General features: G+C 39.9%; 1 protein-coding gene across 14 annotated transcripts in view; it reads left to right on the forward strand.

Moving 5' to 3' along the window:
• Positions 1 to 22,881, forward strand: part of HUWE1 (HECT, UBA and WWE domain containing E3 ubiquitin protein ligase 1) — a 109,465-nt gene that overhangs the window by 42,266 nt on the left and 44,318 nt on the right. For 10 of the 14 annotated variants that reach the window (XM_087710819.1, XM_087710818.1, XM_087710821.1 and 7 more), the window contains 14 exons: positions 468 to 548; positions 740 to 846; positions 1,765 to 1,942; positions 3,753 to 3,844; positions 4,030 to 4,241; positions 9,799 to 9,856; positions 10,186 to 10,398; positions 16,355 to 16,600; positions 16,712 to 16,845; positions 17,530 to 17,630; positions 18,293 to 18,487; positions 19,465 to 19,681; positions 19,852 to 19,974; positions 22,519 to 22,753. In XM_087710819.1, the coding sequence (XP_087566945.1) occupies positions 468 to 548; positions 740 to 846; positions 1,765 to 1,942; positions 3,753 to 3,844; positions 4,030 to 4,241; positions 9,799 to 9,856; positions 10,186 to 10,398; positions 16,355 to 16,600; positions 16,712 to 16,845; positions 17,530 to 17,630; positions 18,293 to 18,487; positions 19,465 to 19,681; positions 19,852 to 19,974; positions 22,519 to 22,753 (2,192 nt within the window). The remainder of the gene's footprint in view (positions 1 to 467; positions 549 to 739; positions 847 to 1,764; positions 1,943 to 3,752; positions 3,845 to 4,029; positions 4,242 to 9,798; positions 9,857 to 10,185; positions 10,399 to 16,354; positions 16,601 to 16,711; positions 16,846 to 17,529; positions 17,631 to 18,292; positions 18,488 to 19,464; positions 19,682 to 19,851; positions 19,975 to 22,518; positions 22,754 to 22,881) is intronic. The other 4 variants (XM_087710824.1, XM_087710829.1, XM_087710830.1 and 1 more) reach the window with 1 other exon arrangement.

The raw sequence follows: 22,881 nt of genomic DNA on the forward strand, positions 1-22,881 counted from the left end.
GCTTTTGTATAGCAGTTAGAGTTGTCTTCATTTATATAACTATAAGTAAAACGAAAACTAAGCCATTCCCTTGGGGGGGAGGGGAATGTTTCCATCCGTTGATTATATTTGGCTCCACTGTGAGAAAATGAATTCTTGAGTTTTCTAGTATCAGTTTTGAAGCTTCTATCATGGAAAGCTGTAGAAGTGATCAATTCTTGAAGCTAAAGAACTTGCTGAATGATATTCCATATAATTGGAAAGCTAAATTTTTAATAAGTTTTATGACTAGCAAAATATATAATTGATTCTCATTTTTAATGGTGGAATAAAACATACATAAAAATATGCTTTGCAATAAGAAGTTTTAGGTCATAAAATTGTACTTTTCTGGTGCAGAATTTTGGATGAAGTATATACAATTCTGAGTATGTAAGCTGTGTATGATTTCTAAACTGTATGGCTGGCCTGTTACTTTCTTCTTGCAGTGATGGATGGCTCTTTGCCTACCTCTCTGAAACATATTATCAGCAATGCAGAATATTATGGACCCTCGCTCTTTTTACTCGGTAGGTATGATTACATTTAATAAAGAATTTTGTGTCTTGCATGTTTCATCAATCTACACTCCTCTTGATTTCTCTCCTTGGGCTGTGCTAAATTAAGATGATGCCTTACAGCCTGGCTGCCAAGATTCATTTTCTGTCTAGAAAGTCTGAACTGTGAATGACTTGCATCATTCTGTGCTTTTTCTTGACAGCCACTGAGGTGGTAACAGTCTTTGTATTCCAAGAGCCTTCGCTGCTGTCCTCCCTACAGGACAATGGCCTAACAGACGTCATGCTGCATGCTCTCCTTATTAAAGATGTAAGTGTCTTTTGGATTATATCTGGTTTTCTGTAAAATATTGCTCTCTTTTATATTTGAAATGTTGGAAAATTCTTAGAAATATTGGAATAACACCTATTTCTGGAACTTTAAAAGAGCTCATTGAACGTGGATAATAAGATTTTATATAATTGGATGATGCTGTTCTAATATTTAGAAGGTACTCTCGTTATGCATATTATGAATAAGCTCATATTTTCAAATACATCATTTAAAAACATATTTCCTTTGTTCTCAAACTGTAGAAGAAAGATGAGAGGGAGAAAAATAATCTGGATAATTTCCCATTTTATCTCACTCAGTGTTGGGAAACACCCGGCCAAGCAGAAGAGAGGCCTAAGCATAGTCCTTGCACAGATTCAGAATTGACTTCCATTAAGCTCTAAAACACCTTACCTAGCTGTTCCCAGGCTGAGGCTGGCAGTTTGGGGAGATTCCTGTATAATAAGCAGAATATAATAAAGTACACTTTCTTATACTTTATTGAACTCTACATGTATGAGTTTGGTGCCTGGCATTCAGCCTCTTCATTCTTACCCTTACTTCCTAATTTCCACCTTTGAATCTGTATTCATACTTAAGGAGGTAGCTAGGTAGCCAGACATAACTTTAAGGGGTCCCATAAAGCTGCTGCTTTTCAAATTCTTGCTGTTTTCACTTTGCATATAAGCGTGTTTCCTTCTCCACAACAAAAGTGCTTCCCTTCCAATTTTCTTCTGTCAGGCCACTTTTCGGGATGCTTTGTAAAGATGGGACTGCATTAGAAATGGAATTAGTCTTGTGGGTTTATATAAATCATAACCTCAAATATGGAGCTCACTGAAAATGTACTTTTGTGTAGCATGACTGTAAGATGATGACCCTTTGGTCCTGTTTTGTGTCTGTCTCTCCTGACAGGTCCCTGCAACTAGGGAAGTTCTGGGTTCTCTCCCGAATGTCTTCAGTGCTCTGTGCCTGAATGCCCGGGGACTTCAATCCTTTGTTCAATGTCAGCCTTTTGAGCGTCTCTTCAAGGTCTTGCTCTCTCCAGACTATCTCCCTGCAATGAGGAGGCGGCGTAGTTCAGATCCACTTGGTAAGTTAAATTGAAGAATGATTATACTAGGGATTTTGCTTCACTGCCTAGTGAGCTTGATGTTGCATGTTGGATGATGTAGGTAAAGAGGAAGTTTGAGAGTATACCCCACTTCTGCCCTGTGTGCTGGAGATGTGTTAAACTACGACCATAATGCTGTGGCTTGAAATGGTATAAATTGGGAACTATAATTCATTACAGTCACAATTTGTCTTATCCTGGCAGTTGGCTGGAATGATTAAATTGAGCAGTGGCTCACCTAATGTTTTTGGAGGGCTAGATGGCCTTAATGGGCAGGTGTCTCACTGGTAAAATCTATGGGTTCTTCCCTTCCCCCTTCCCCCCCCCCCCGGCTTGGAGTTTTCTTTTAATGTAGAATTTTAGACGGAAGTATACTTTTCACATGTTTCCTGGCTCAGAATGGCAGAAAACTATTGTAATTGAAGTTGAAGGAAGATTTGAAAATAGGGGGGGAAAGGTCTGGGGCCTTGGGGACTTGAGCCTGCCATTTCAAGTGGCTATATTGACTCAACTCACTAAACCAAGATCAAAGAAACCATATTATTGCCTAGTACAGTATATGAACCCAGTCATGAATCTAGCAGACTGTTTGTGTTAGAGCACCAGCCATCTTTAGGGAGTTTCATAGAAGGCTGAAAATGCTTGTTTGAGAGTTCTGGATTTTCCCCACCCAACAGAAAGTCAAAAATCCATCCCCTGCACCCACAAGTCCATCACATGGTCCAATCAGTTCACCATCCCAACTGGAGACAACCTCCAGTCACTTCCATCCAGGTGCAGGCCGAATGTCCTTGACTCGGAGAAAGGAATGTTGTTATGGCTAATTCTTCACCACTCCTAGTTATCCCCCCTCCCATTTTCCCAGGCACCAAATGTGGCAGTCCTGAAACTCCAATGAAAAAGATGGCTTCCAGGGCCGACAATGCTATTATTTCTAATGCACAAAGATAGCTGGAATTATATTTCTTTTTGTAATTTGTAAGGCTGACCAACTGTACAATGATTCATACCATAAGACTTACAGTGCAGCTAAAAAGAAAAATTACCATTCTAATACTAAAAAAAGCACCCATTAAAAAGCAGCCTTACACATAAGGCTTGGAGAAAGAAATGGGTTTTTAGAGCTTTTTTTTTTAATATGGTTAAGTTAGGTTAGGCATGAAGATATATGATGCCATAGCTGTGGATATGTATTACTGCTGCACTCACACTAATGAGCCCCCATGAAATTTAGGTAAAATACTTATATTCAACTTTTCTGTGAATAATCTATAGAATTACAAAAAAACAGCATTAAAAATATTAAGGAATAAAAATTTCTTACAACACAGTCTACGTATTCAAACCTAGGAATTTTTAAAAGTTTAGCCATTCACCTAGAAAAAAAGAAAGAAATATGTTTCCATTTTTATTTTTTGGAGAGGGCAATTTTAATTTTAATACTTCAGGCAAGGCAGCCATTTTTTAATTTCCACACATGTTGCTTTCCTGGGCCCTCACTTCTGTAGCATGCAGGTTGCTACAATTGAAATTTGTGAATAGTTTTGGAGGACAGTTCCAAATAGAGCAGGTTGCAGTAATCCATCTTAAAATACTGTGGTCATATCTGACTGTTGGTAAGCCTCCTGCTTTAGAGTTATTGAGTTATACATTTTGACCATTCAAACTATTGCCTTTTGGTTGGGCTGATTCATGCTAAGTGTAATAATGCCCTCATGTAGTGACTTCAGTTCTTTAAAAATGCTTATATATCCTGCATCCCCCATTCCGACTCCCATGTTTATTCTAGGAGATACTGCTTCCAATCTTGGAAGTGCTGTTGATGAGCTTATGAGACATCAGCCCACGCTCAAGACAGATGCTACCACAGCCATAATTAAGGTAAGAGGCCAGGAAAATGTCCCTTTCTATACAGCACTGTGTTTTATAACTGTCGACCCAATGAGCTTCTCAAGGTACGCACTTATATCCGTTACTTGATTATTTTTAAAAATATCTAACTTGAAATACAGTACTATTATTCTGGTAGAAAGAGTGCCAACATGTTTATATACACTTTTTTACAGTTGCTGGAAGAGATTTGTAACCTGGGCCGAGATCCCAAGTATATTTGCCAAAAGCCCTCAATTCAGAAGGCTGATGGAACAACTACTGCTCCTCCACCTCGTTCCACTCATGCAGCTGAGGAGGCTTCCAGTGAGGATGAAGAAGAGGAAGAAGTACAAGCCATGCAAAGCTTCAATGCCACACAGCAGAGTGAGGCGGAATCTAGTCAACAGTGAGTAAATGAGGCTAAAAGGAACAGCATGTGACAGTTTGTTTTCCAAAATGGCCAAATGTATTTTACTCTGCTCTTTCAGGCTATCAGCTTGGATGGAAGTCAGGTTTCTCTGACAAGAAATTAGGCAGTAATTTTTGTGTATGAAAATTCTGACGAGGTCCCAGAAAACCTCTGAAGTTATGCCTGGGAATTTAAGGGCTTCAGGATTTTTCCTCCTCCAACAAAAACTTCATGCCAAAAGGCAAATGCTTTTGAAAAAGAGGAATGTGAAAAGTAGTGGGTTATTACAAGGTAGGATAGGAATAAGCTGTTTATACTCAGCTTCCACTGAGCCTCATGTTTGTCTCAGGTTATCTACTATTATAGTTGCTGATTATGACAAAAATGTTTGTGCATAAAGTTGGCCGTCCAGTCCAGTATGCAAAAACAAAAAATGTGCAAGATCACTCATGTGTTGGCAGTTTGTGCATTTTATGTGGGTTATCTCTGAATAGGGCATAAAACATTTGAAGTAATACCTGGGATTTCATTTAATGCTGCATTCCAAATGAATTAAGGAGCTCCTGAGACTCACAGTTAAACAAGGGATGAAATATGAGTGTTTGTCTTCATTTATTGTGTCCACAGATTCCTAACCAGCATTTTTATTTTAGTCACTTCTGGGTAGGGAAGGACCAGGGAGACACCTATAAGGCTGCAATGAAGGTTATTGTAGGCATCTGTTAGACGAACTCTCACGGATTCTGTGAACTTGACTGGGGAATGGTGTAATTCTATTTCCTGTTATTTGAGCTTGTTAGTTCTAAGGAAGTGGACAGGGTTTTTAGGGCTATAAGTGTAGCATCTGTGTCCTAGATCCATGTCTTTTCTGGTTGGTCAAGGATCCTAGGAGGGGAAATGAGGTTGAATCCTTGTGGTGAATGCATCCCCAAGAGAGAGGATGGTCCCACCTGTTCTGAAAGAGGTGTTGGTTTAGCTTCTCGTCAAGAAGTCCTTGTTAGATCCAATGGAGCTGGATAGTTTTTGCCCCATTTCTAACCTTTTTAGACAGGGTTATTGAGAAGATGGTTGCATTGTGTTTTCAAAGGTCACTGTAGGAAAAAGATTATCTGAAGCTCTTTCAGTCGGGTCTCAAACTGGAGTATAGCACTGAGGCTGCACTGTGATGACACATTTTGATGACCAGTGGTGGTCTTTGGATTGGGGAGCTATTCTAGTTTTCAGGTGATGGCCCAGGGCTGGGCTATTTGTAGGACCCCACTTATCTCTGATTATTTCTGTCTGTATCACTCAGTCATAAAGAGTAAACATGCTCCTAGTCCCATCTCTGAGATAGTGTCATTTAATAAGATCTTGACAATGTGCCTTCTCTGTTGCTATGGTTGCCTTTTGGAATGAGTTTGAGTGAGAGCTTGTTATTCAATATAAGATAGGCAGCTATATAAATATTTTAAATGTTCAGATACGCTATGATTGTTTATTGGTTTTATTTTCCTTTTTGGTTTAATTCTGGTTGTTTTTTAAAATTTTATTTGTGTATGCTACCCACACTGATATAAATTACGTGTAGGGTAGCCTTTATGCATTTCTTTATTTCTTAAAACAAACACACAAATTGAAACAGCTGCAGTAGATGTCCAAATTTTGTGGCTGCAATATTTTATCCTATTTCCAGAAGAGGGTATATTTTTACTTGAAAAAAAGTCATTATTGGTGAATTTGATATCAAGATATCTTGATCTATCTATCTATCTATCTATCTATCTATCTATCTATCTATCTATCTATCTATCTATCATCTATCTATCTATCATCTATCTATCATCTATCTATCATCTATCTATCATCTATCTATCATCTATCTATCTATCTATCTATCTATCTATCATCTATCATCTATCTATCATCTATCTATCATCTATCTATCATCTATCTATCTATCTATCTATCTATCTATCTATCTATCTATCTATCTATCTATCTATCTATCTATCTAATCTATCTAATCTATCTAATCTATCTAATCTATCTAATCTATCTATCTAATCTATCTATCTAATCTATCTATCTATCTATCTATCTATCTATCTATCTATCTATCTATCTATCTATCTATCATCTATCTATCTATCTATCTATATGACTGTGTGTGTTTGGGGGGTGGGTCCAGCATAACTCTGGAACACCTTGAGTAATTTCAACCAAGCTTGGTACACAGATGACTTACTCTCTGGAAACAAATACTGTGGGGGTAAGACACATGTGGGTGTACCCCCCCCTGCGTGCATGTGTGCGTGACCAGTGCTCCCCCCACCCCTGCTTTGGCATGGTTTTCACCCTCCTTCTAGGAGCCTAGGGAGGGCGAAAACAGCCCCCCTCGAGACCCTCTGGAGGCTTCAGGAGCCTCCCTGAAGCCGCCGGAGTGCAAAAAACCACCCCTATAGGCAAACTGGAAGTCCATTCCTGAATTTCCGGTTGGCCCATGGAGCTGTTTTTCGCCCTCCAGAGCCTTCAGGGAAGCCTCCTTAAGGGTCAGCAGGGTGAAAAACGGCCCTAAGAGCAAACCGGAAGTGACTTCCAGTTTGGCCATAAGGCTGGTTTTTCACGCTCCGGAGGCTTGAAGAAGGCCACAGTCAGCTAGCCAGCTCACACATGCATGCTGGAGATGACAGGGAAATGCCTCGCGTGCCCTAACAAATGGATCCGTGTGTCACCTGTGGCACGCATGCCATTGGTTCACCATCACAGTCCTAGTGAAACCTTTCACCATATTCATCATTTACTGCACCTAGATTTTTGTGAAAGAAGTCCAAGGATAATTGCAGAAAATGAATCTTCAGTGGCATGTTGTAGTTCATGATCTTGTTTGCTGTAAAAAATTTGTGAACCTGCTGAATATTGTTTGATTCTCCGTAGCTGCCAAGAAAATTCTGAACAATGTCCTTGAATGCTTTCCAGGGTGTTTTCTCTGGCCCCACTAACAAATCCTTTGGCACTTGTTGTTGATGATATAACTGATCTGTAGACCAACAAAGATTCCTTCCTTAATCTTAGCATCAGTTTTATTCTTGAAAGCAGCCGTCTCAAATAACAAAAAGCTTTCACCTCCCTTATTCATTGCTTTCACATTCTTCATCAGTCTGAGTTTTATGTGAAATAGAAGCAAAAATATCTTTGTCGGGCCAACAAGTGCCACATTTTTCTGTCCTGGAAATAAATTATTTTAGAGTGGTCATTTCTTTTTAATGTAATGCTAATGTCTTGCACAGCTGTCTGTCTGTCTGTCTGGCCGGCCGGCCGGCCAGCCAGCCAGCCACCCACCACATTTAATAATCACCCATCTTCCTCGCAAAGGGACTCTAGGCAAAGTACAAGTAAAATATTAACATAAAAATCAAACTTAAAATTTAAAATAGAGGCAAGGGTAATTAAAGTTGACATTAAAAGCTAATTAAAAGATGGGAGGGGGTTTTCAGGAAGCTAACCAGCCCCAACGCTGCATGTTCATCTATGAATGTGGATGGTCTTGTAGTTGAGTATACCATGACAAGTTTTAATTCAGGCTAGTCTTGGAAAAATAAGTTCCCTGAATTATTTATTTTCACAGAATATCTTCTCTCAAATTCTCTTTTAAGCAAAACTAATTACATTAATTTCCAAATAGTTTTTGTTTTAGTAGTATAATAAATAACAAGCCTTTTTTACACTTTAAAGTATTAACTCTATAATCAGAAAAATTAATTTTGGAATTATTAATGCAGACTTTTCCCCTAGACTCATTTGACTGCTCCAGACGCCATTTCCTTCCGTGTTTCCCTGAAAATAAGACAGTGTCTTATTTTCTTTTGACCCCCGAAATAAGCGCTTGGCCTTATTTTCAGGAAGGTCTTATTAATTTTGAGGTTCAGGAGGCAGTGAGCGTGGTCACCTCATGGCTGCTGCTGTGTTGCAAAAATTTTGGGGAGGACTTATTTTCGAGGGAGGGCTTATTTTAGCGCATGCGCTCAAAAGCCCAATTGGGCTTGTTATCCAGCGAGGTCTTATTTTTAGGGAAAATAAATTATGTGTCCACATGTATGTGGAAGCATAACTACTTTGCTTATGAACCTAGAAAAATACATGGCTATTTTGGCAGTTCAGAAGAGATGCTCATAGGCATTCCTGTACATTTTGAAAGATTTCAGCAGCTCTATGAATCAGAGGCTGAAACTTCGTATTACTTCTTGTAGAGAAAAAAAAAACTAGAGTGATTTGAACTGATGGAACTTCAGGGACCTATAACACAGCAAATGTGATATTTCTGAGGACAAAAAAGTTTCCAGAGCCAACAAATGGAGTGGGATGTAATGTCACTTTAAGCATTTTTAGCAGAGTGCGCCTGCTCTCTGGCACCCTGATCTCAGCTTGTGAGAACCTTGCTAAGAGGCTGTCTTGGCTCACTGTTTGTTTGGCAAAGTCTCCTACAGCTCCTGAGCGCCTGCCAGCTGTTTCTTTGTAAACTTCTGAACTCTGAAATGGTCCGTCTATGGGACAATTTAACCCCATCAACTCCTCCTGGATGAGGCTGGGGGGGAAATGCATAACTGGTATTCAGCATTTGAAATCAGTTAATTCAGGGACATCATGGTGCTTTGCGACGAAAGGAAAGCAGAATATCGGGGGCGGGGGGGGCTTCCCCTCCCAGTTTTTTTAAAATTATAACTAATTCATTCCCTTAAAGGCAGCCTGGGTTCAATAACTTTTTTGCCTTCCCCAATAATACAAAAAAATTGTTTTGAATTACGATTCTGCAATCCTTTTTGTTGCCCTTCTTGAAAGTAGAAGTATGACATTTATATTTTTAGGGACTAGAAACAGTTAAACTTCTCCTAGCTTCAGGGAGGAGGCCATGTTTCTTCTGGCTAAAGTAGCAGGGCCGGATTTCCTTTTGGCTTGTCTGCTGCCATGTGGCAGGTGCCTGGTGGGACTGGAGTAGCCCCAATATCCTCCGCTCACCCACCTCCCCGCCCTGCATTTGCCTTGGTCCCTCCTTGCTCACATCAGACATTTTCTTCTTTTCCAGACCAAATTCTGTACGGAGCATGCTCTTTACGTCACTCTCCGATTCTTCCCTTTCTCTCTCTCTCCTGCCTGGCTCCATTTTGCTGCAGAACTCCATGGCGCCCGGCAGTCGACCATTCATGGATCTTGCCACATTCCCATTTTTAATCCGGTTCAAGGCCTCTGGCCAAAATGGGCAGTATTGCTTCATTCCTCCCATTGCCGTTTCTTGTTTTTGTTCCCCACCCCCCCTTCAGTCCTGATACCTTTTGTCATTTTGAAGCCGCTTTTGGCACATTATTGCCGCAGCCCAGATCCAGAGCTGTCCTATGGATATTTGGGTTAAAAGGGGCTTGATGAGTAACAGTCCTTTTCACTCTATTGCCCTTTTTTCATTCTATCTCTTCGGAAAACCTTAATGGAAGAAGGCTTTGCATAAAATCTAGGAGATCACACATATCCATTGTAAAAAAAAAGGAAGATTTTCAGTGATCGTAATTTTCCCTCTTTCTAGGGTCGTTGGGACAGAAGAACGGATACCAATTCCTCTCATGGATTACATCCTTAATGTGGTAAGTTCTTGAACAGTAGGTGGAGCTTAACATATACTTTTCCAAGGTGTTTATGAAAAAAAACATAATATTTGATTTTGATACTTGTTTTCTGGGAATGATATAAAATGACCCAAAACCTTATTTTTGGTCTTAATGTTCTTGCTATTTCAAAAGTTGGGTGGACTTGGTCTTGACAGTATATATTCTAGAATCTGTTAAGGAACTACTGAATTAAGAAATTGTTATGTTTTCCATACCCTTGATGTAGAATTACAGCAGTTTGTAGAACTGCAAAAAGCTTGATTCTTTTTTTCCCCTCTTTTCCCGTCATTTTTCTGTTTCCCCAGATGAAATTTGTGGAATCGATCCTCAGCAATAATACTACCGATGACCATTGCCAGGAATTTGTGAATCAGAAGGGTCTGCTGCCCCTTGTGACCATCTTGGGCCTGCCCAACTTGCCCATAGACTTCCCCACTTCAGCAGCCTGCCAAGCTGTGGCTGGAGTCTGCAAATCCATATTGGTAAGGAGGAGAATACAACATTTCCCTTTCCAGAAGGTAATTATCACTGCCATTGAGTTGGAAGTATACTCAGACTTCTGGAAATCCTACTCTTAATTCCCCCCCGTGCACCTGTTACAGGCTTGTGTTGATTGCATCATTGTAGCTGACAGTGTTAGGTTTGCACAGATTATCAGAGGATCATGGTTGCTTTTTTACTAGCAATCTTATTCCCTTAGATTCAGAATTGTCCTATATAGTATATTACCATAAAATGTCTAGTGTAGAAAGAATCCATTAATGGGAGGAAGCCATAGAGCTTGTCCAGTTAGGATGAATTCAAAGGAGAAAAGCAAAAGTCTTTGAACATAGAGATCCATATTACGAAGAATATGGTATTTCCAATTGACAAAATAGGTGAAATAGTAAGATTCTTAGTCCCATTTTGTTGGTATGTCTAATTTAATATTCAGGTTTACACCCTTGTACTTGCACATACACACCTGCAAGTCTAGGAGTCCTTTACAGTTTTGGAATGGGAATGAATATATCATCAAGGACAAGAAATCTGTAGTCTCCCAGATGTTGCTGAACTGCAACTCTGTATTGTTTAGTATATTGGCTGGCACTTGTAGATTTTGTGGTACAATTGACACCCTCCCCTCAATTTTTAGGGGATAGGGCAGCAATGAGCTCTTACCGTTTTTTGCCTGTTCAGTATGAATTTGGGGAACAAAGTAAGGTTCACATAACTGCCAGAATAAATGTAGGAAGTGTGCAAAGTATGAATGAAGTAAGTCGTATACATTTCTTTGATTTGCATAATTTATAGCAATTGTAATATTCCTCTCTTGGAATTGTGCAATTTGGGAAATATTAGTCCAGAATTTTAAAACTCACTAAAAGTTGTCTTTTATGATGAAACTCTCTTTTATGGGAGGAATGCCATTTTTAGTCAAAACTGCTTTAGCAAGCATAAGAATTGATTCAATCAACATGACTGCTGAATGGAGTCCAATGGGAATCCATGTGTACATTACTAGTAATATACTTAGGGATCTGCATAATATTTACAAGTGATCCTCGATTTACAACCATTCATTTAGTGACTGTTTTTAAAGTTAACGGCACTGAAAAAAAGTGACTTATGACCATGTTTCACACTTAACTGTTGCAGCATCCCATGGTCACATGATCAAAATTAAACGCTTGACATCTGGCATGTATTTATGACGGTTGCAGGGTCCCAAGGTCATGTGTTCATCTTTTGGGCTTTCTGGCAAACAAAGTCAATAGGAAAGCTAGATTCACAACAACTGTAGTGATTCACTTAACAACTGTGGTAAGAAATGTCATAAAATGGGGCAAATCTCACTTAGCAACTTTCTAGCTTAGCAACAGAAATTTTGGGTCCATTTTGGCCATAACTATAGAACTACCTTTACAAGCGAGCCATCAGGGAGCTTTCACTTGTCTATGCCAAAACATTATTTGCCAGAGCTCAAATTAAGTGTTAGAATCAGGGCTTAATCCTGTAATGTTTGAATAAAAGTATATGCAATTTTGTTGAAGATGTGTAGAGCTCTCTATCCTCCACAGCTCATGTATGTGTGGAAATGTCATGACCACAGGCCAAATGTTGCTGTTTCTAGGCAGGTTTGAGGTTGATCAAATTCCCCACCACTATTAACTAAGCATTAACACACTAATGCTGCGGCGTTTACCCAGGAGCCATTGCAAAGTTCAAGGGAAATGATGTTTACCCAGTCATTGTACCAACAGGTTTACCATTTTTTTGCTGAAATCCCTTACAATTGAATAAAAATAGATCAGAAAAAATTAACACAATATATCAATCTATTAAGCACCATGAATAATACTTCTTTCACTAAACAAAACTCCCACATTTTTAATATTTACCCTAGACCAAATTTCATTTAGCACAGATTTTTCAAACCATGCTGATGAGCAACTAGAGCTAACAGTCTAGGTGTGTTGTATTAATAGCATCTCAACAAGGTGAAGGAAGAGCCGAGGTGGCGCAGTGGTTAAATGCAGCACTGCAGGCTACTTCAGCTGACTGCAGTTCAGCAGTTCGGCTGTTCAAATCTCACCGGCTCAAGGTTGACTCAGCCTTCCATCCTTCTGAGGTGGGTAAAATGAGGACCCGGATTGTTGTTGGGGGCAATATGCTGACTCTGTAAACCGCTTAGAGAGGGCTGAAAGCCCTATGAAGCGGTATATAAGTCTAACTGCTATTGCTATTGTTATTCCCTTTGAACTATAGGCAGTAAGGATAGCAAAAACAACCCAATATCTTGTGAGGTCATCAAGCTTGACACTGAGTTTCTGTGACCAAATCTTGTAATGTTTGAAATGTTTGTTTGTTTATTCCATTTGTATGCCGCCCTATTCCCGAGAGACTCAGGGCGGCTAACAAGCAGAGGTGAAGAGGAATACAAACAGGGAAAACAAAACAAAACAAGCAAGTTAAAAACACAGCAACAGTCGCAACAATTCAAGTGGGGCTGGGAACTCATCAGCCCCAGGCCTGCCGGAACAACCAGGTCTTAGTGGCTTTGCGGAAAGCCTGGAGGGTGGTGAGGGTCCGGATCTCCACGGGGAGATCGTTCCAGAGGGCCGGAGCAGCCACAGAGAAGGTGGAGGAGAAGTCGACAATCGACATTGGCTAGCAGATGGTATTCGGAGGAGGCCTAATCTGTGGGATCTAATTGGTCGTAGGGAGGTAATTGACAGGAGGCGGTCTCTCAAGTACCCAGGTCCAATACCATGTAGGGCTTTAAAAGTAATGACTAGCACCTTGAAGCGCATCCGGAGCCCAACAGGCAGCCAGTAACGTGGGTGGCTCGCGCGATATGAAATGCATGCCTAGCTGAACACCTGTGGCTGTTGGAATCCAGATTCTCAAGGCAAACATAACAGCTGTAGCGATACAGTTGCTACAGTGAATACAGTTGGATGCATAAATTTAGCCCCTCCCCCCTGCGCGCCAAAATTATATAGTTCAGGGCATCCCTAAGTGAGCAGCTGATGCTACCTTTACAGGGTACAAAGTTAAACCCGGCATCTTTCTACAAATTGGAATGCGTGTTTTCTATTCGTGGACAATTATTTACAAATTCAGAATTTTTTTAAAAAATAAATTACTGCCCAGAGCCCCCTTGTGAGAGAGATGGGCGATTATTTCCTTTCATTTAGAATATTGTCATATCTCCTTTATCAGAAATGGCTTCCAAACATTTGTTATACCCAACTATGAATCTTGGAATATTTTTTGTACTCTTCCTATCAAAATAGTCTAGTTCGGAATTATTCATAGTCCCCTTTGCATGTCATCAATAAATCCGAAAGCAAGTACATAAAGTGTGATCAAGAATGCCTAAGCCTTTGTATAAAACTGTATTCAGGCAGTTTTTACTTAGCAACTACAATTGAGTCTGGTAACTCGGATCTCTAAGTGGAAAATCATGTGACCATGATGGGCTTACAATCATGCTTCTCCTTCCGTCATTAGTGAAACACCACGGTCATTAAGGAAACACGTGGCGATGTCTTAAGATGTTATAAGCCAGTTGCGAAGCACACAAATGGCAATCATGTGGTTGCAGAAGGCTATTTTTCTGCACTGTTGTAACTTTGAATAGTCACTAAATAAGGTGGTTGGTAAGCGAGGACTACCTGAATTCATAATTATTGCATGTTGTTCTGAAAGGAATAGTGATATAACACCTGGACCTTTTGTCATTCTCTAGTTTGGGTTTATAGTGGCTGGTCAGTAATACATCATGTATCCTATTGCTTATCTAAGGTATGTGCTTTCATTTGTGCTAAGCAAAGATGCTGTGAATTTTAATAAGTAAAAAAAAGTTGAATTTTTGCATCCTAGGGCAGTGTAAATGTCCCAGGAATTTTATGTTCAGCCACTCATAGCTGCTGTATTTTCTTCAGGCTTCTTGGTAAAAAGGCTTATTTGCCTTTTAAATAACAGATTGACACTTATGGATCGAGAAAACATGCATTACAGTAGCAATCTGTGGACCTGCATGTTCACATGTATGGTCATATCTTTCCACAAATTTTTGATATGGGCATTGCTATGATTACTATACTTCACTAGAAAGGGTATTTTTAAGAATGCAGTTTGGCTTCAGAGCCTAATTGCCTCTGTCAGCATGTGCAACATTTTCTTTTCAGAAAGGCCATATATTAGTGGGAAATTTTGGAATGATTAGTAATTAAATTTGGTAATAGACTCCCAGGGTAGCAAACTGTGGCATTATTTCCTTTTTCTTCATTTGGTGGCTCCCCATCTTGAAACTGAATTTTGCTTTTGTATATGATTATCTTAAGTGGGCTGTTTCTTTACCGATCCATTCATGTACAGGTAGCCTTTGATTTACAACTGTTCATTCAGTTGTTGAACAAACTGAAGAAGCTTCTTGAATGAGAAATTAAATATCTTAAAGAAAAATTGGAAAGTCCAGTTTGCCTTTTTTTAAAAAGCCACCTTTTGGTCAGGGACTACCTGTACAGTAGCACAGTCAGAAGAGATTCAGTATATAATCAATCAAAGATTCTATCCTGCCACAGACAAGGTTTATGCATTATATTGGTTGGAAGGCATAATTTATCTTCTTTCCTTGCTGGGGAAGCTACAGAAAATAGGGTCAGACATATGACACCACCAGCACAAGTGAAATTGAAATCCTTGATACTTTTTTGGTTTGCGGATTTATGGGGTACTTAAGAGGCAAATTTTAAACATTACAGGTGCCTTCCATCCCTTAACCCTCCTTCCAACAGAAAAAAACCCGGAAAATTTTCAGGGAATCTATGGTGGCTGATTCCCCCCCCCCCCCCAAGTTACTTCTTGATATAGGTTCTCTACTTGGAGGTCATTCAGGATTCACAGCTCCTACCAGATAAATGGATGAAAGCTGTGGCCAAGGGGGCCTATCTCAACTTTGGCTGGTGCTTCAGTTGCGGCCTTACCTCGGACAGGAAGATTTTAGTTAACTCATGCCCTCACCACTACTTGATTAGACTGCAGTAACATGCTCTACTTGGGGAACCCTTTAAAGAGTATTTAGAAACTACAGTTGGTCCAGAATGCATGTATTTTGGGGGGGCCCTACCAGGACTGAATAACGTTGATTTTAGGGATCCTGCATTAGTAGCCAATTAGTTTGTGGGTCCAGTTTTGATCTGTTTTGGTTGGCCCAAACTAATCAGATTTTGGGTAAAATTCCACACTTTGGGGACTGAAGTGAGAACGTGCTGTTTTTTGTAGTAACACTGACACTGACATTCTTCTTGTTGAGAACAGATTAACTCCCTCTCCATAAGTTTTTTTCTTTTTTGAAAACTGATGAAGACCAGTGTTTTCAAAGAGCCCTTTCCTAATTTGATGGTGCCAGCTTTATTTTATTTCTGGTTTTACTCTTCTATTCTGTTTTTATTTTTGTAACTCATATTTTAAATTACTTTTTTCTGTGTAAGCCACCAACATTCTTAGAAATGTCAAATAAATAAATAAACATTCTAGTTTTCTGGCACCCCAAATGGGATATTGGGTCACCACACCCGAGAAGAACAGAGTGTTCATCCCTGCTATAGTGGATGAGTTGGGGTGTGGACCTCTATACTCTTGTTTTTGCATGTGGCATAAGTTGGTTGAATGTTATTGTGAGCCAGATGGTGAACAAATATGGAGAAGTGTTAGTGTGGTTAGCAAGAGAACATTTTTTTTTTTAAAAAAAATTACTGATTCTGAATGTCCACTTGTTCACTCTATGAATACAGTATCTACAAAGGCTAGGCAATATTTTTCTGAGAAAGAGCATTCATGGATGTTTAGTAGTAAACCATAAGTCATGAGTTTAAACTGAACATCATGGATTAGAGTTTGGTACAGTGTGTGGTTTTGAGGCAGAGACTTACATATTATCCAGGTGATTTGATGGATTGCACTATTCTGTTTTCTGTATCCTAGACACTGTCTCATGAGCCAAAAGTGCTGCAAGAAGGGTTGCTTCAACTGGATTCCATCCTCTCTTCCTTGGAGCCTTTGCACCGGCCCATCGAGGAACCTGGTGGTTCGGTCCTGCTGCGGGAATTGGCATGTGCTGGCAATGTAGCTGATGCTACTCTCTCTGCCCAGGCCACACCCTTACTCCATGCCCTAACAGCAGCCCATGCTTACATCATGATGTTTGTGCACACCTGCCGTGTAGGACAAGTAAGAATTGCTTTTTTGCCTTGCTCATTTCTTTTTTGGCCTTAATGCTCCTTGATTGTCACCAAAGCCTAATTCAGCTGTTCAGCAACATACTTTCTCTTCCATTTACAGAGTGAAATTAGAGCCATTTCAGTAAACCAGTGGGGTTCGCAGTTGGGTCTGAGTGTGCTGAGCAAGCTGAGCCAGCTGTACTGTTCACTGGTATGGGAAAGCACTGTGCTGCTGTCGTTATGCACACCAAACAGGTATGGGCATGTGATACTTTGCTGGTGGTATACATTTGCTGGACTGGAGATGGATAGAGAAACTGTGCTTATTTATAAGTGGACATTTTGGTCACAAGACCACTAGAGCAAAGCCCATAAGTTTAGTGAACCAATTCAAGTGTGTCAGCAGTTCCCTTAGTAAAAACTCTCAGTAATTGGGGTCGCGTGCACGCAAGGGTGTGTTGCAGAATGTGGCAAAGTGGAAGCCCTTTGCTCATCTTCCCTTTCTCTCCCATATCCATCGCACCTTCTTGGAGCCAGTTGGTCAAGGAAGAATTCACCCATAGCTAAATTGAGCTACAGCCATTTCATGGTTCCTTTTAGCACCTCTAAGAACACTTAACAGTTTCATTTCTGCTTCTTTAGCTAGACTTTTAGTATTTAGTCCAAAGTTATTTGAGGCTTAATTATTCATCGTGTGGAAGGAAATGACAAGAGGCCAAATAGAAATGGAAATGGCCTAAAGTAGCTTTTGAGCCCTCAGTAGTTGGGTACTAACTGGGATATTGCCTAGGATCCTTGGTCCCTGTGGCACTCTTGTGCTTCATTCCATTGCTCCAAGTTGCTTGCTATATATATATATATTTTCCTGTTGTGAAAGAACCAGGGCATCTGCTAGATGCATGCTACTTGTAGCAGTATCTGACCTTTCTATGCTTGCAGTTTACCTTCAGGTTGTGAATTTGGCCAGGCTGACATGCAGAAATTGGTGCCAAAGGAAGAGAAAACTGTACCGAGTGCTACCCAGGGAGCCAAAAAAGCAGGTATGGTTGGGAGGTAGATGCTCTTACCTGTTTGAGATCTGTTGAGTTAAGGTCTGATACAAAATTCAGATTTCCTATCCCATAAAAACTGTATTGGGGGGAGGCTATTCGGCAGAAGAAGCATTTTGCGCTGCATGCCCCTGATGGCAAGGTACATCAGCCAGCTTTGTTAACTATCTTCTTAGGCTCCTCCCATATAGCAGTGAAGTTATTGTTATATTTTATGCTTTATTAAAGCAACTTCAACACTAATAAATCAATTTCTTATCAGACAAGATTGACTCTTTTGTTAAGAGGCTACATTTGCACATAACATTTTTTTTTCAATGGGAAACTATCTGTTGATGGGAAACTATCATTTAATGAGGTGTTCTGGGAGAGTTTGACAGTTCATTTGAAGTGAATGCTCCCGCCTTGCTCTCTTGGTGGTGCATACAGTTTTGCTTTTCTGCTCTCTCAAACACCACACTTGGCCTATTTTCATTGTATGGGGTTACCGTTTTGCAGCTTCTAAAGATGTTCCATGCTTGTACTGGTGATTCCATTAGGTTCTATTGGTATCTGAATTAACAAACAGTTTAGGTCCTCCTAAGTGAAATTGTGGGAAATGGGCTGGCAGAAGGATCTTTGAAAGGATAATTTATCAGCATTGCTTTTTGCAGATGGTGAACCAGAAACAGTGGGAGCTGGAACCATGGAGGCTTCTGCCCAAGGCCTGCTAGAAGGAATTGGCCTAGATGGTGACACCCTGGCACCAATGGAAACTGATGAGCCTAGTTCTTCTGATCCAAAGGGGAAGTCAAAAATAACCCCAGCCATGGCAGCTCGAATCAAGCAGATCAAGCCCCTTCTATCAGGTGAGAGTGGGGGAGAGAAACTCTATTGGAACTGATTCAGAAAAAGAGAGAAGCTTTTGAATGGAATGGAATACCTATGATTAGAGAATAATTCTGTGTTGTGACTTCCCTTCCCTTTCCAGTTTTTTAAAGGAAAAGGCTTAGAATGTGATCCTTTGCTAGTTTAGCTATATCAAATTGCTGGAATAATTTTTATGACAGAAGTAGACAACTTTCCTGGAGCAATGAGCACGTTTTGAATATTGGGAACATATTGTTTGTTCTTTTACTGGTTGTCCTGACTGGGAGGCTTCTGTATGAACAACATGGCTGTTACAATGATCCTAGCCAATCAAAGCACAATTTATACAAAAATAAAATGAGTTGCTGCTTACTGTGCTCTCTAGTCTTCTAGAACGTGCCTTTCCTGTTTTCTTCAAAGCAGGTCAGTGTACAGTGTTTCCAAGTGTTGAACTACAGTCATGCACCATTTTAATTTTCTAAGAACACCTGTGAGCCTTTTGTGAAGCCAAATTCTTAATCTTAATAAATAAAAGAGTCTTGAGACTAAGATCACACAGATTGGGCCTCCTTCGGGTACCGTCGACTGGACAATGCCGGTTGGCGACTACCCGGGGGAGGTCTTTCTCTGTAGCTGCCCCAGCCCTGTGGAATGATCTTCCTGCAGAGATCCGGACCCTTCCCACTCTCCCGGCCTTCCGTAAAGCCACTAAAACCTGGCTGTTCCGGCAGGCCTGGGGCTGTTGACCCCAAAATATGGTCCAGCCCCACTCAAAATGGAGTGCATGATGTGTTTTTAAATCTATCTTCCCTTTCTTCTTCTTTTTTGATTTATTGTATTGTTAGCCGCCCGGAGTCCCACAGGATTGGGCGGCATACAAATGTTATTAAACTTCAAACTCTGCTTTGGAGCATATCACTTTTCCCCTTCATTTTTAATAACATGAAATTGAATTTATTCTCTCTCTCACTCTCAGCATCTTCTAGGTTAGGACGTGCTTTGGCCGAATTATTTGGGTTGCTGGTCAAATTGTGTGTTGGTTCCCCGGTAAGACAACGTAGGAGCCATCACGCTGCTAGCACCACTACTGCTCCCACTCCTGCTGCTCGCTCAACAGCTTCAGCACTCACCAAACTACTCACCAAGGGGCTTTCCTGGCAACCCCCACCATATACACCCACACCTCGCTTCCGGTAAGACCCGCTGACCACAAATTCAGGCTCATCCCACAGTGTTTGCGGGAAGGGGAAAGCTTATCCTAGACTTCATATACATTAATACTTTGCTACGTTTTGCAAAGATTTGAGAAATCAGCATCCCTGTTTTGAGTTTACTTGATTAACAGAATTGTTTTTGCTTTTAGTTTGACTTTTTTCATCTGTTCTGTCGGTTTCACCTCACCAATGCTGTTTGATGAGAGGAAATATCCCTACCACCTGATGCTGCAAAAATTCTTATGCTCTGGAGGCCATAATGCTCTTTTTGAGTAAGTTGCATGCTGGTTTATTTGGACTCTTGAAATATTTCATTAGCTAATCATGATCTTTGAAATTCAAACATGGGTGATTCGTTACTGCACCTGGAATGAAACAGGCAATAAATAGAATGCAGAGCAAAGTTGTTGCATCTAGAATGAGTCCAGTACATTTTTGTTTAATCAATTTAAAAGGTAACAATCTATGGCATCTTGGTAGATTTTAGATAAGAATATGCCTCTCAGAAAAGCTGCTGAAAGTTCCACTGTCCTTGTCGAGTTTCTCAAGTGGAACAAGTACGGCTTATGAGCCAATTGATAACGAAGTTTGATGGAGGCAAGCATTGAGTCAACCATAATCCTTTGAAAGGATTATGGTAGTAGATATAGTTTTTCTGGGTCAAAAAATACCATCCAAATAAAAGAAAACAGCTGTCAAATATCAAATGAATGCAATATTTATGCTAATCAGATTCCATGTTTGGAAAGAATATTGGAAAAAGTATCTCTTCGTAAGACAAGGAAAGAATTTAGAGAGGAAAGAAAGATCTTTGTGCAGAATGAGTTTGTCTAAAAGACCAGATAAAACTCATCACAGTGTGGCCATCAGAGTTCTCTGGAACAACTTAACATAGACCATGGCAACAATTGCAGAAGAGTTCATTATTGCAAATGATGCATTGCCATCAGCTTGAATTGTTTGGAAGCTAACTGCGCCCAGAGATTAATTGCATGAAAGGGTGGTATGAGATTGGACAACTAAATATTGAAAAATAATTAAGAAAATGTTTAACCACTGGGTGAAGAAACACAACATTTCATCAAACTATGAAAGGCTGAAGTTACCTTTTAATTGAACTTTAAAGGTCAACTGAAAAAAACACCAATTAGGAAAGCAGAAAGTCTAAAAACTGTATTAAACTTAAGAGATTTTTTTCCCTCTTGGCTTGAGAATGGAAGACTTTTAAGACACAGCTAAAATCCCAATTGTTTCTTCTGAGAATCCACTATCCAGTTGATCTTCCAAACAATGAGGATTTGGATATTTGAGTAGATCTTTGACTTTTTCATCATCAGTGAGATCTACAGAATAATTGTAAGATGAAGAAATTGATGAAAATAGCAAGAACATATACTCTTCTAGCTGAAGTGGAAGAATGGTATCAACAATGTATCAGAGTTTGTTGCATAAATTTAAATCCAGAAGCACACAAACATAACTGATGCAGCAAGATTTATTAACTTCTTTATATACATAAGAATAGATGAATAAATGTACAATACCAAGAGGTGGTTCTTCCAAGTAAACACAAGGCAGGAGAGTTACAGGCAAACACAAGCAGTTAGTTTCATTTCAGCAGACAAGTCGAGACACACTGCTAGTTTACTTCTCAGAGCAGCAGACTGCGTAAGTTTCTGTTTCAATTCTCTGCACAGATTCAAATCTGTTTAAGCTCCCATTGGCTGACTTAGTTGCTATGCCTATACATTGGCTGACCTTGTTCCCATGTCTCTCCCAGTCATGAATATTTTAACACAATGTCTACTTCCATAATGCAATCCACAGAAATATGGTTTAGTATGACAACACGACTAGACCACAAGTACTAAAACAAGCTTGAAGAGCATTAACATTGAGATGGAGAACATAAACAAGATCTATCCTAAATGCTCTGATCCAAGAGAGTTTTGTTATATATTTCTTGACTTTGAAATAGTTCCCAAATCTGTAGTAACTCAGTCAGAACAGGTATTGGAGAGCCTAGCATAGGCAGAAGGTCTGATTGTCATGAGTTGAGTATACAATTTGAGAAGAAGAAAGAATGCTTGGCATTGTGTTGACAGTTGGCATTGTGTGGATTGTCCTTTTATTCAGGTTGAGCTGATTCTTAGCTTTAGAAAGGCATCCTACGGTCCAACACTCGCCATCCAGTGGTTTTGTGGACATCAGAGGAGCTAATGAATCTGACAGGGCAGTAATTGCTGGCTTAGAATGACAAGTGCATGATGGAATGTGGGAATAATTGAGAATAATGGATCCTTTAGCTCTGGAGCAGCCACAGAATTAACTGCATCGATTGCTTTTTCCAGAAAGACATTCTCATTTCTTTGTGGAACAAGAGTAAACAGGAACTGGCCATCTATTAATGGAAACCTATTGCAACAATTCTTGTCCTAGATAAGATCCACAGAGTTGATACATGAACTAGAAAGGGGAAATCTCTTGAAAGAGGTGGAATACTTTAGAAAAATGTATGATGTGATGGTTAAAATAAAATTTTATCTTTAAATTCACTTTGTATAGTTACTGCCTTGGCCCAAATCCTTACATTTCAACCACACAACATTATAGGGAATTAAAGCCTACTCCATTCTGGGCTCCTGAATGTGGCAACAAAAGACATTTATCAGCAATTATTTATGATGATCAGTAATAATTATGATCTAGAAAAGATTCATTCAGGTCAGATGTAACCTTAGTGGGATTATGTAGGGGAAAAATTAAGAACTGAATGCTTAATGGCTATAATCACTTCACGTCTCACCCCTACCCAGGACTTTCAACTGGGCCCTTTCTATGGGAGGCAAAGTTCCAGTTGCTGAAGGATTGGAACACCCAGATTTGCCTGATGGCACAGGCGAGTTCCTGGATGCCTGGCTCATGTTGGTGGAGAAAATGGTGAATCCTACCACGGTGCTGGAATCTCCCCATTCCTTGCCTGTGAAGCTACCAGGTGGGCAGAACTACCTGCAATTCAGTGCTTTGCGTTTTCTTGTGGTAACACAGAAGGTGAGTAGTTGCAGTTTCTTTCTCCTTTTTTTTTCTTTTTCAGATAAAACAAAGGTTATATGGAAGTGAAATATGTAGAACTATATATGCTGTCACTCCAGCTGCTGCAGGAATGTGATTTTTATTAA

Source organism: Thamnophis sirtalis, unplaced genomic scaffold (assembly GCF_051295495.1).
Source record: "Thamnophis sirtalis isolate CommonGarterSnake01/CBP01778 unplaced genomic scaffold, rThaSir2_p1.2 scaffold_3, whole genome shotgun sequence".
NCBI lineage: Eukaryota > Metazoa > Chordata > Lepidosauria > Squamata > Natricidae > Thamnophis > Thamnophis sirtalis.